The sequence below is a fragment of the Leptonychotes weddellii genome, chromosome 2, assembly GCF_054177405.1.
Source record: "Leptonychotes weddellii isolate Sample4059 chromosome 2, ASM5417740v2, whole genome shotgun sequence".
NCBI lineage: Eukaryota > Metazoa > Chordata > Mammalia > Carnivora > Phocidae > Leptonychotes > Leptonychotes weddellii.
The window spans coordinates 2,089,492-2,103,612 of NC_138370.1; the positions used below are offsets into that span (position 1 = coordinate 2,089,492).

A 14,121-nucleotide genomic window follows, 5' to 3' on the forward strand; every position below is an offset into this window, starting at 1 on the left:
TGAAAATGTGGAGACTTCTTTTTCATACACTGTTGGAGGCAATATCTACTCTTTTTAAAAGCAATTTTGTAATACCCATAAAAACTTAAATGTGCACACACAGCACGGCTGATAACAGGGAAAAATTGAAAATAACCCAAATATTCTGACAGGGTATGGTTTAAACAAATGCTGGTACATTCAAGCATTGGAATATTATGCAGTGACATGATTGAATGAGGTTGAATTATAAGTAAGGACCTAAAACTTTGACTACATTTATTAACTGAAAAAATACCCAGAATAATATGTGACTTGATACTATTTTTGTAAAAATAATTCAGTAAGTAGATAAATGAATAAATAAAATTTTATATATTCATGTTTGCATAGAGAAATTATAGAAATATATACCAAATTTTTAACTGTTATCTCTCACATCTAGGATGACAGCAAACTACTTTTCAGGCTTTTTATTTTTCTGTAACACTTTTCTAGTATTTCAAAAATAAGGGAAAAATAGATACTTTGTCAATGGGCTTTAATTTATTCCACATATAATAAGCAGGCAAAATAATCTTTTTTTGGAAGATTTTTGTATCATAAAAAGATTTGTAATAAAACATGTAAAAATGTTTCCACCATTTGACCCAGATTTTTTTTGTGGTTGTTTATTCTAAGGTATTAATTACAAATAAAAGCAAAAGTTTACTTGCAATACTATTTGGCATATGATTATGTATAATATTGAAAATTAGAAATAACAAAAATAACTAACAAGAGAGACAATATTTAACAACACACACTATAGAATATGAAGAAGTACATGTAAGACATATTTCATCATGCTAACAATCACTCTGATAGCAGGATAATGGGAGCCTTCTTTTTTTTTTTTTTACAATTTTCAAAAGGTCTCTATATGCCTTCATTTTTCAGCCATATTAAATTAATGTTGATAAATAAAATAAAACATCTTTCCTAGAGTGAGAACAGTGGACTAGAGAAAGCCCTTGCAGGATGGTCAGACAGCATGCCTCATGCATTACAAGGGTCAGTGGTGGGTGGGCAAGCACTATCTGGGAGCTTCAGTCATGGAATTAATGAGATGTGAGGATTACATGAGTGTGGGCGGGAAAGGAGCTTGTGATATGAAGAGTTTTGCCTTCCATCCTTGGATACATGGTTATGACATTAACACAGACAGTAAGTTTAGAAGGAAGGTTGCTGTAGGACAGAAATGCTGAGTTCAGAGAAGAAAATAACTTATTTTTAGATGGGATAGTAAGAATGAAAGTTTTGTTGAGGAGTTGACATTTTAACTGAGTCCTAATAGATGGGAAGAATCTGGAGATGAGGCAATAAGGAATAATTGGGGAGACCAGAGGTCAAGAGACAGAGCTCATATAGCACAGCTGGGATTAGGGACTAATGTATATATGAGTAGTTAGAGATAAATCTGTAAAGGCACAGTAAACCAAATCAAAGAGGGTATTACAGCTCTGGTTAAGGAGCTTATGCTTGCTGATCAGCGATGGGAGTGTTTGAGAGATTGGGGAGGGTAAAGCATGCATTTGGAAAGGTCATCTGGGAGAAGATTAATATAAGGAAGGTAATGAGCATGTTAAGTAAGGAACTGGAAGCGGCAGATAATAAGAAAGGAAGATAAACAAACGGAGAGCTGACAAGGCTTTGGCTCATATGCAGCTAATTTTTTCTCAGTGCTTATTATGAAGACATTTAATGTAATTACCAGATGAATGCTGTGAGACATACACTGACATCGTGGGGAAATATTGGAGACCGAGGAAGGAGAAATAAGGAAGAGTAGAAGATAATACTGAAAATTAGAATCCCCAGTCAGTTGGAGGAAGGTGGATATTAACAGAAATAGGGAATACAGAAGTAGAAACTGGAGCAGCAGGAATGGTAGTAGTAATGGTGGAAGTTGAGTGTCTAGAGTCTATCTGTGGGGAGCTCCTCATTTCTGAAACATCAGTAATGCCAATGTTTCCACTGCCAACTCCTCCTATAACTCCATCTATGTTCAACTCGAATTTCACTGTGTTACCACTTTTCATTTATTCCCCATACTTTCATCTTTTTTGGCCAATGCCCTTATTCATGATCTGTTGATGCAAAATGTCAAGTGCGTTTATCACGGGAGACAAGGTGGCATCACAACATGCTTTGCTGTCTGTGCGTGAACTGAAGAGTAGATGTTCAGTGCTCAACTACCCAGGGACTTTGAGAGAAGACTTGGTCAGCCAGTGATCGTGATGTGCCTCTGTTATTTGTGTAGTGATATGGGAACTGAAGAGCTGAAAGAGAAGTCTGTCTTTTATGCAATTCCTCCCAAACCGTCTACACATTTCCACTGGAATTTCAACTGTGTTGTTGGAGGACTGGTGTTCAATAGTCACACCTGAAATCATGCATGTCAGGATCCTGCAAAGTGAGAGATGTCTGCAGCTCTCCTGTCTCTCACTCACTGTCTCCTAAGTGGCTGGGGAGGTACACTAAACCCAGTGGCTATCCCCATGGCCCCACGCTAAGGACTGGAAGCCAGCCCAAGACATGGCAGACTTGGCAGCGCTACTGGTCTCTTGCTTTTTGTTGGCTGAAATTCTCTTGGTTGGTTATTTCCTCACATTATCTCCAAAAGAAAGGTATAACTTGTTGTGTTCTTAATAAGAAAGGAGACACCTTAGATGTTCTGTTTCTGGCCCCATATGCTTAACTGCTATATCATCAAAATGCTTCCAACTTGGGCTTCTGGCATGTTTGCTAAGGCTCAACATTGAGATTAGACGTAAGTATCTAATGAATGGAGGTTATTGGTCTGCAATTTTCCTCTTGACTCTATTTCTTATGGGGATCTTGAAGTCTGGTCAAAAATACATTAAAATATCCCTAGATTTCCAAGCTAGATCTCACTGTACTCTTTCCACCATCCAACACAGCCAGGAAACAATTCTAAGACACATTAGGGTCAGATGAGGACCACCAAGCCACATTTTACTTTCTGTAAAAGACTGTGTAAGGACAGTTTTGACAATCTTGGTAAATTTTTTATGTACCTCTGATGTTTCTAATACTGCATGAGCTTTTCTAAAAGAATTCCCCTCAACTATACCTCCAAATGCAATCTCCTGTGAATGATTAGGAACAGAAATACTTTCAAAGTGAGTTTTCCAGACAATTACACTTGCAGAAAAGCAATTAAAACCAAGGAACAATATACACATGCGATTATGCAAAATGTGGCCTCTAATGTTGCTTGCTGAAGATGTTTATAGCGCTGTTAACTTTATTATATAAATTATAACTGTGCTCAGCAATGAAATACAGGGAGTCTCTTAGAGAAATGTTTACATATAACACTAAATGTGGCTAAATTTACTACAATGTCTTATGGTTAGACTTTTAATTAAATTCAGCTCAGGTAACTGCTTTATAGAATATATGTTAAAATTACAAACCTCTTCCAGACCCAAGTGCCCTATAACAATAACTATTTAGGGTTCTTCTATTACCTTGAACAAAAAGTTATAGCAATATGCAATCAGAAATTGCTCTGGGCTTCAGTGAAATCAAAATAGGCCCAGTAAGAATTGGTCCTGAAGTGTGTAGAAACCATCCCTTTTATAAATTCTGGGATCGTGTTGCTTATTCCTTCTTTGAGAGTGAAAAACATTTACATTAAAGAAATCATAGTCTGAATGCATAATAATGAATTACATTTATATTAAAAAATTTTAATATGTAAATTAATCCCTGGACTCATGTTTATATAACTGATATATTCTTCATTGTCAAGTAAATGGTGTAGTTAATACTGGCTATGTTACCAGTGGAAAAACTAAGACTTGGTAACTAGCCAACAAATATCAAAGCTAAGACCAGACCCTATTTTTCTGAGTATTAGTACTATCTTAAGCCTAAAATTGTACATCATGTACTTTTAAGTATGTTTTTTTTCCCAAAGTACCACACTAAAAATAATCTATATTTTCTTAATGAAGAGAAATCACCAGAAACATTTTGAGATGAAGTTGAGAAAATTAATTATAAATACTGATGTTTCCTTCTTAGTTTCCTATTTAGGAAGGGCTTTATAGGTTAAATCAGAAAGATGTTTACAAATTTGTTAAGATTAATTCTCGTATGTATAAGATATGGAAGAGACATAAGACATTCCCAGAACAACAGATTGGTGCATCCAATGTCTTTTTTCTTTCCCCCTAGAATCCTAATGGTTAAAAATCAAAGCCAGTTCATGCTATAAAAGGTGTACATTTTTTATTACTTCAACTCATTCTTACTACTTTCTTTCCTCTTTTCTTATTAAAATTTTAATGAAGTATTAGATTCACCTACAAAGAATAAATTCATCATTTGGTTTGCATTTAGGAGAATAGTGCTCATTTTAATTCTCAGGAAGAAAAATCACAAAGGAACTTGTAAAAAAAAATACAAAAATTTGGAATCCTCCTAAAAGAAAAATATCCTGTTTATGTAAAGCTATTTTCTCCATCATAAAGAATTCCTAGAATCTTTTAAAATAAAAACTAGTGTAGCAGCTTTTATAATACTCAGATCAAGCATTCAGGAATTCAAGGTCAAGAACTAATATTTAGTTTTATTTAGCTCAATGGAAAAATGACTGCATTGATTTCCATACAGAATACAGATTCTTAGGTTGTTACTCAAATATACCTTATTCTTGTCCCAATAGATCAATAATTATCTAATTAATCATTTATCTTAATTAAGGACACAAATTTATTTATTTTTTAAAGGATTTTATTTATTTATTTATTTACTTAAAAGAGAGAGCACATGCAGGCTGGGGGAGGGAGAGGGATAAGCAGACTGCACACTGAACGCAGGGCTCAATCTTACAACCCTGAGATCACAATCTGAGCCAAAATCAAGAGTTAGATGCTTAACAGACTGAGCCACCCAGGCACCTCAAGGACACAAATTTATTTTTAAATTAGTTATTATAAAATAAGATATTGTATTATATACATGATTTAAGTTCCTTCTCTTGCTCCACTTAAGTAATAAGAATCATTTTTTCTTAGGGTTTGAAAGTGGTAATAGTTCATGCCATGTTAGTTTAAGATGGCAAGATGTTCGTGTCATAACTTGAAAGAGAGCATGTGGATTTCAGAGGATGGGTATCATATGAAGAGAACAGAGTGTCATGGGATAGAATATGCATCTCCCCTTGGCTTTCATTCCATTTTACTGTCACTAAGTTATAAAGTCGCAGTATGGTGGTTCTCTGTCTGTTTAACATACATTACTAAGTTTGCTAGGGTGCCTTTTATGAATAAAGACAAAAATCAGTGGTTTGTGAATGCATCTATCCATTCATTTGCCCCAGAAAGAGGTTTCTGTGTTTGACCTCCCACTTGATTCAACTTCATGTATTTGAGGCTGAATTGGCCATTTAGTCTCCTGTGGGCATAATGGCACACAGGTGGAAAGAATGGATCAGGGACCTGGGGATTAGGACTGGTGAGACAGAATTTTTAAACAATAGATTTTGTACAGATATTTCAGAACAACTACAATGAAAGGGAAAAATTAATGAAGATAGAAAAACGATTTTACGAGGCACTGCAAAGGACTTTATGCTCTCTCCTTGTTTGCCAAGAACTATAATCAAGAAACAACTTATTTTGAAATTACTTTTTAATTTATGTGCTATGACTTTTGACACAGCCGTCTGACTAGAACACGGAAAAGTTGCTGTATAAAGATTACTTTCTGTTGGTTTACTTATTGGTATAAAAAATTTACCATAATAACTGAGAACCATCAATTGAAATACAACACTTTCTATCGAAATGTTTGCACAATTTCCTATGATTTTTAAATGGTTTTCCTTTATATGTAACTTTAGATTGAAATGCTTTCTTGGTCTACCTCAAACCTACTTTGGTATATTACAAATGACCACATATTCTCCCCATCCCCGTATATAAGCCCCTTTTCAGTATGACTTTGCTTTTCTTTCCAGTATGGGGTGGAGTATATTTCTTCAAACCTTATCTTGTCTGCTGATGAGTTTTGTTTTGGCAAATGGCATGTTAGCAAATGAATGCAAGCCCAAATTTGAAAACCTTGTCATCTCTTGCTTCCAGAAACCTTCCACCATGAATAGTTTACTGAAGGAACAGAAGTCTGGTCTGAAGAGGCCACAGCCTTCCGAACCGAGCAGCTGAGATCTGCACGGTTCCATCTTGGACCATCACCCTGTCAAGCGTGCTCAGGTCAGCACTGCCCAGGCAACACGCAAAGTCATGGGCAGGTAAATAATTGTTTTCTGCAACTACATTTTAGGGGCCTGTTTGTTATGCAGCAAAAGCTAACTGATATATTTAATTTATTTTTCTCTTTTTTATAGATGGCTTAACAACAGTTCTCAAAGGAATTCCAAAGTAAGCATATGAGCCAACAAAAAAATTTATGCACACCTTTACGTGTTTTTCTTTGACTCAGAAATGTGAAACCAACCACGGATGATAATAGATGTACTATTAATAAGCCGCCACAAAAACAGAAGACATTCCTCTACCCTAAAATCCTCTGAAACCAAAATAAAACAGGTACCTGATAGTCTTCCCTGGGTCTGCCTCTATGATCCATGTGCAGTGAAGGTTGTTGTCATAAGGAGCAGGGTAGCCGGGAGACAGGATGCGCCCAGAGGTGGCGGCGTGGATCTGACCACCACACTCGGCTGCAAGAGATATGACAATTGAGGGAATTTACTCCAGGCCCCCACACAGGTTTCAATTTAGCTATTTTAAAAACTAAACCCCAAACCCTCACATCCACATTATATACCTAGCCAAAAAAAAAAACAAAAAAAATCACAATCGTCTGTCTCCATCATTTCTTTCCTTTCCTCGTTCCCCAGCGTTATCCCAATTGGAAGACATTGCCCAGTATGTAATTCAATTCAAGAGTATAAAACAATGAAACACTCATGTTACAATTCTCATAATAATTACATGCATATAGTCTCAGTAAAATAGTACCAGGAAGTCTTTCTTTCATACATAAAGCAAAAACCAGAAAACATGCATATCTTGGAAGTACATAAGGAGCCTACACTGGAGAGAGAGCAGAAGCATCCTGTCCTCTTCCAAAGCACCTGGAGCTCCTGCCCTTAGGTATGATTTTGTGTAGCAATGGAAGCTGGCTGCCCAACTCACCTACACAGGAAGGCAGTGGTTTGTCCCACACCCTGCGGTCGCCACTGAGGCAGGTCAGGGTGTCGCTGCCATGCATGGCGTAGCCTGGGTTACAGCTGTACAGAACCACAGTGTCAGTAAAGTGGCCTTCATCCCGGATCCTATAGCCATAGTTAGGGACTCCTGGATCCTCACACTTTACTAGGTCAAAACCTATGAGAAAGGAGGGGAAAGACTGAATGGAAGTAACAGTAATGAGCAACAAATAAAGACAAAATAGAGAACGTTATCGAGTGCCCCTCAAAGCGTGGAAAGAAAAAAGAAGATCGTGAATTTAAAAAGGGAAAAGCAAATGTGGGTCTCTACTGGATTTTATTTGGTAACCATTTGTTGTTTCATGAGGTTGGATCATTTTATTTGTTCTTATCTATTTGTATAATAATGAGAATCTTTTTTCTAAGAGTTCCAAATTATAATCTACTAATCCATATTGCCTACCGGCATGATTCTCTGGCAAGCCTCCAAGTCTTCTCTCACTGAGCTGTAAGTGTTCCTGCTTCCACATCCCCTCTCTGCAAATCTCAAACCTTCCAGAAGGAGGGACAGGCCATGCCTGTCCCCAGGACACTCTTCAGAGTCTTTATTGCCATTGCTCACTCTAGCCTACAGTCAAGAACCACCTACCTTCACACCGACTTCCTCTAAATCTCCAAGATCTTAACGTTCCTGGGAAATTAAAAAGTTGTTCCTACTCATAGAAGATGGGCTTGTGAATTTCCACCTGCCACACTCCTACCATGCACAGTGAAGGGGGCGACAGGGCAGCTAACACCATGCACAATGGAAACCCCAGAAATGAAACACTATAATGACTTCGTCAAACTTAGCTCTTGAACTCAAAGAAATACATGACAGAAATGAAGATTTAGCTTCTGCAGAACTGAGAGCTGTATATTGCTTTTATGTGAGGCAATGTTTTAGGGCCATCTGTGGAGACAGTCTTACACTAACATTTCTCTCCTCATATCCTGATGCAAATTTTGGCCCTTCTAAAGAGTAGAGCTGGAAACTTGATGTACCACATGGTCTGTTTACATTTATTTCCATCTAATTTTGACTTCTTCCATTCCTCAAGAAAGAAAGAAAGAAAGAAAGAGAGAAAGAGAGAAAGAAAGAAAGAGAGAGAGAAAGAGAGAAAGAAAGACAGAAAGAGAGAAAGAAAGAAGAAAGAAAGAAAGAAAGAGAGAAAGAAAGAAAGAAAGAAGAAAGAGAGAAAGAAAGAAAGAAAGAGAGAAAGAAAGAAAGAGAAAGAAAGAAAGAGAGAAAGAAAGAAAGAAGAAAGAAAGAAAGAGAGAAAGAAAGAAAGAAAGAAAGAAAGAGAGAAAGAAAGAAAGAAAGAAAGAAAGAAAGAAAGAAAGAAAGAAAGAAAGAAAAAGAGATTTTTTTTTAGTTTATAATAATGATTGTTGAATGAATAAATATTCTGAAAGTGGAGATGTTTAAAATCCTGAATCAGATGATTAGAATCAGATGTGAATAACACGAAGACCCAGATTATTTTATTAACTTTTGGTGAAGGCTTTCATGAGACTCAGAATGGCAAAAAGTTGGCAAATTCCACCTAATTCTTCTAAACTAAGCTTTGAAACACACACATTTTCTGTGAAGAAAGAAATGGTCAAGCATGTCCAAGACCTTCCCTTCTGACAACAAATTGCTTCTGGGTTACATAAAAGTGTTTTGTTATAAAAGATTTTCCTTGATGGAGATGTATACCTATGCTGATAAAATAATGACATTGATTTTCCCATATGACTTATGTTCTTTCTCATTAGCTTCTGGTCCTGGGCTCTACAGATAAAGCTTTTCACTAAAAACTTTCTGGAGGAGGGTTAAAAAAATATTAAAGGACAAACAAGAAAACAAAGATGTACCAACAAAAATGTCTGTCAAACTTTATTTGGGATGAAGTTTTTAGAGAAATGTCTGTTTTACAGGTTTTTCTATCATTTAATCTTGATTTTTTTTAAAACCACATCCTGTCACACAGACAAATTAAGCCAAGTTATTTCTGATAGGGTAGTTACTTTTTCCAATATCAGTGGTCCCTTCTTTCTTATGATGCCTTCTATTATTTTTTCAAAAGTTCACTTAAGTTTTCAATGGCATCACGGAATTTATTATTTAGAAAAAGTGCTATACTTGATTCCTAAGTGCCCAAAGGCTCCAGGCCGACCCAATGTCATTATATGAAATATACTCCTCTTCCTTGTCAGAAAGTTGAAAGATATTTGGGTAGTCCAATTTTCCAATCTTCAGTCCACTGAAGAGAACTTTGTTCCTGTAAAACTCACATGATTTAATAATTCATTCCCAGTTACGGATGGAAGCACAGACATTTATTTCTGGAGGAAACACTGAAAGTGGTACTGATCAATGTCTTGAAAGGAGTAGAGAAAGATCTTCAAAAACCCAAAATTTCTCTCCCATTTTGTCTGTGGGACTCAGTCTGTCCACAAGCACCAGAAACAGCCCTGCTCCCGTTTCTCTCTACACATTAAATGGGATTCATTTCGACTAAGTTTTGTTCACTTTGGGGTGAAGGAGTCATGATATCACCATCTCTAAACATTTCTTTTTTTTATGTCAATTTATTTATTTATTTATTTTTAAAGATTTATTTATTTATTTGAGAGAGCGAGAATGAGAGAGAGAGAGTACATGAGAGGGGGGAGGGTTAGAGGGAGAAGCAGGCTCCTCGCTGAGCAGGGAGCCTGATGCGGGACTCAATCCCGGGACTCCAGGATCATGACCTGAGCCGAAGGCAGTCGCTTAACCAACTGAGCCACCCAGGCGCCCCTAATGTCAATTTATTTTTTAAGATTGTATTTATTTGAGAGAGAGAAAGAGAGAGAGAGCACGGGAGGGTCAGAGGGTCAGAGGGAGAAGCAGACTCCCTGCTGAGCAGGGAGCCCGATGTGGGACTCGATCCTGGAACTCCAGGATCATGACCTGAGACAAAAGCAGTCACTCAACTGATTGAGCTACCCAGGTGCCCATCTAAACATTTCAACATTACTTTTAAACATTGGTAAAATAAACTGCATTGATGTGTAACAGTGGAAGTCTGAAGCAGCCAAATAAAACTCTCTGATGTTAATTCCGTGTCCATTTCAGGAAAGGGTTTTCCTGTAGTTTATCAAAAATATTTCAAAAGTACTTTTTAAGATTTATCTTTAGATCTACAAAGATATTCCTCTGATAAAGAGATATTTCAATTCTAATCTGAATCTAAAACACTTTATAATAATCAGTCTTAATACTGCTAAACAGTAATGCCTTTAAAAATATAGAGAAGATATCCTTTCCTATCTTGAAGCCACCAGCCTGCCAGAAATCAGTGCAGCAAATACTGATTCTGTATATTCTTTATGCCACAGAACCTTTAAAAAAGATTAAATCAAGTTATTTGTTTCAAAACATTTTCTATTAAGAGTTGCAATTGTATTGAATTTATTTAGCAATTCCATTTATTTATGTTTTTCTGTGAATTCTTCTGAAGTCACATAAATAGCAAAGATGCTTTGAACTAAATGTTCCAGTGAAAACAGGCTATAAACATCAGGCTGATGAAAATGACTACTCCGTATCTTTTGCAGTGTTTACCCAGTCTCTGTATTTTTGAAGGATTAAATTCTATATATCTTGAACATCCAACAAAATATTAGTGTTATAAGATCCTTCCACTTAACTCTCAAGTGTTTGGTCTAGTTCTTATCTTCCAAATACAGCACTTGTATGAGACGAGAATCTGCTCTAGATCTAATCCATTTTGTGCCTCCAGGCTGAACCCTGAGGCCCACAGTCATGTGAATTCCTCCAGCCTCTGTCTACACAGCTCTTGAGAAGGTGCATTCTGGTGCAGGTGAGCTTTGAGAAGACAACTGAACAAGGAGAGTGCTTGTCATTTACAGATCTCTGATAGCTTCTCCTATGAACGACTGAAAAACCTTCAAATGCTTATAGAAGCATGTTATCATATAACTTTACCTGAGACTTATCTCAATTTGAATAATGTACTTTTTGGTAAAAGGCTCCTTGGTAATATAAGAAAGGTTGTCACAGCAAAAAAAAAAAAAACAAAGCAAACACACACACAAACACACACAAAAACACACATGCAAAGGAAACACACTTTCACATTTGCGTGCGGTAGAAAGAAGAATATCAAATCACATATATTTTTATTCACCCCTTGTTTGGCAGTCATCTGGAAAGAAATGTGGTTTCAGATCGGAGCTCTAGTTCAGGTTATTGTGGTGGTTCACTCGAGACATGAAGTTCATTAACAGTGAATTTCCTAAAATGTTTGATTGAATCCTGTTTTTTTAAACACAGATCTCATTATTTAGGATTGAAATTCTAGGTGAAGCATGTGTGCTCACCTTTGAGTTTTAAATTATTACTTAAGAAATTATACATCAATGTAGTGTTTTAGCTGTAGCTGTTGTTGGTTTCAAATTGATTTTTTATTATCAGCTACTCTGTTCTCATTTATTTATTTTTACCAAATACTGTTGTACTATTGTTGTTATTTCATGATTATGCAGGAAGATACTCTGATTTCCCCAAAATAGCATTATTCAACAGGATGGTGAAAACATCTCAACAGGAAAATGACCTCCTGAGCTCCTGAGTGAAATATCAAAAAGCCTGTTGAAGTTCAGAATGGAAATCAGATAACCAAAGTAATCACCTTCTTTCCTGGGACCATCTTGGTTCTCATGAACTATGTCACTAACACTGCATAAAGCAAGGTAATCATAGCTGAAAACTCCAGGAGTCCATCTTGAAATATTTTATAATTCCAAATATATTGCATGTATCCAAAATGAGTCTTTAATGTGGAATATACTCTGACCTTGCACAGAGCGATGTAGTGGTTCAAGGTTTTTATCCATTCTGGGAAGGCTTCATGAAAAAGTGTGCATTGTTCACCTCCTGTCACTGAGGTTTAACACTGCACAGCATTTATCTCTGTTGAGGATATTTAAAACCGAGGGTTGGGGAACTTGGAGCAGGATCAAGGTCAGCATCTACCTCAGGGCGCAGAGATGGATGGACCGAGGGCATTTTACTCTGAATCAGTTTTTAAATGCATCCAACTGGGAACAGTGTTCTAACTCATACACTGTGGTAAAGACTTATGATCAGCACATTATCTAAATTTTTAAAACAGATCTGTGACTTATGAGGCAGGGAATTTGTTAGTCACTATGAGTAGAATTGCATGGAACAGGGCCCTCTTTTCAACGGTCTACTTACTTACACAGGTAAGAAAATTAGTATTTAAGATTTTTTTTTATATATTTGACAGAGAGAGAGAGAGAGAGCACAAGCAGGGGGAGCAGGAGGAGAGGGAGAAGCAGGCTCCCCGCTGAGCAGGGAGCCCAAAGCGGGACTCGATCCCAGGGCCCTGAGATCATGACCTGAGCCAAGGCAGACGCTTCATCGACTGAGCCACCCCGGAGCCCCAGAAAGTAAGTATTTTAAAAACAATATGATATTTGCTATGGCAAAGTTTCGTGGGAAGGTTGAGAAAGACACAGAAGGAAATAGGAAGGCTGGGCACAGCTTTGCAGAAGAGATATAATTGAGCTCATCTAGAAGGATGGCAGGCATTGGTGGTTCTGGAACCAGAGGAGAAGTCTCCAAATAAGGTCTTCACAATTATGTGTGGGTTTGGAAGAATATGGCATATCCTGGGATGCAGAACAATTTCCAGTAGCATGTGTGTCTTACTGCTGCTTCATAGGAAGCATCAGGAGAGGGCTCTCCGGCAGCCCCACGGAGGGCAGAGTGAGTCAGTATGCAGTGGGGTGGGGGTAGGAAAACAGGTGTCTGCACAAGGAAGTGACACAGATATTTGTAGCATTTCAGAGAGATAATCAGTGCCACTATGGAGTATGGATTGGAGTGAGGGGAAAAAATAACAGGAAAATTAAGCAATGTTTATGCAGTGCTGAGGGTGGGCTTCAGCGGTGGGATACGGGCTAATGCATGAGGTGAAATCGTGTGTGTGTGTGGGGGGGCACACAAACATGTCATCCTGCAAGTGGGGCCTGAAAGATGAGTGGAGGCAGTGGAAGGATGGTTGTGACGGGGTGGGGCGAACACAGGAGAAGGCACTGAGCTCGCACGAGGGCGTGAGGGAGAGGAGAAACATCACAAGCCCGAATATTAGTGTCATCTCACGACGAGCCAGCGCATGATCCAGGCAAAGAAGAAACTCCTTCATCAACAACTTGTACAAATAATTAAACATGATCTGAACATTTTGAGGGGCATGGCACAAGACAACGTCAGGCCTCATGGAGCTTACTGTCAAATAGAGGAATCAGACACAACGACAAATAGTGACAGACTGTCATGAGCACCTGAGCAATAGAAATATGGAAACCGTGGACGGCCATGGACGGCCGTGGACACAATTCTACAGCTGCACATTTGTGTTCTCCATACTGCCATCCCTGCTTTCTGTTGCTTTTCTACTTTTCCCAATTATTTCTCTGCTTTGTTGTATCCACTTCTTTTTATACTGGAGATAAATAGAGGAGCACGGGATACTTTTTTAAGATAAATAGGAACTTATATCCATTTTTATAAATATGGCTCCTTCTATCATATAGAATTAAGCCCACAGTTATGTGGTTAATATGGATACTTGCTTGGCATTACCACGCTCTGTTCAGATTGTCCACGTCTTTTCTATATTTGTGTTAAACAAAAATGTTGATGTTAAAAATGATGACTTTAATTGCAAATGTAAGCTATGAATATTATTTTCATAAAATGTAATTTTTATTATGATTTCCACCTGATGATAAGGCTAGTGATTTACATATGGTGGCTAAGTCTAGTAATATTTCAC

At 37.4% G+C, this 14,121-nt stretch overlaps 1 protein-coding gene across 1 annotated transcript in view; it reads right to left on the reverse strand.

Moving 5' to 3' along the window:
* Positions 1-14,121, reverse strand: part of CSMD1 (CUB and Sushi multiple domains 1) — a 347,261-nt gene that overhangs the window by 263,143 nt on the left and 69,997 nt on the right. The window contains exons 12-13 of the mRNA XM_081812881.1: positions 7,212-7,403; positions 6,607-6,733 (exon numbers count right to left, since the gene is read on the reverse strand). Coding sequence (XP_081669007.1) covers positions 6,607-6,733; positions 7,212-7,403 — 319 coding nt within the window. The remainder of the gene's footprint in view (positions 1-6,606; positions 6,734-7,211; positions 7,404-14,121) is intronic.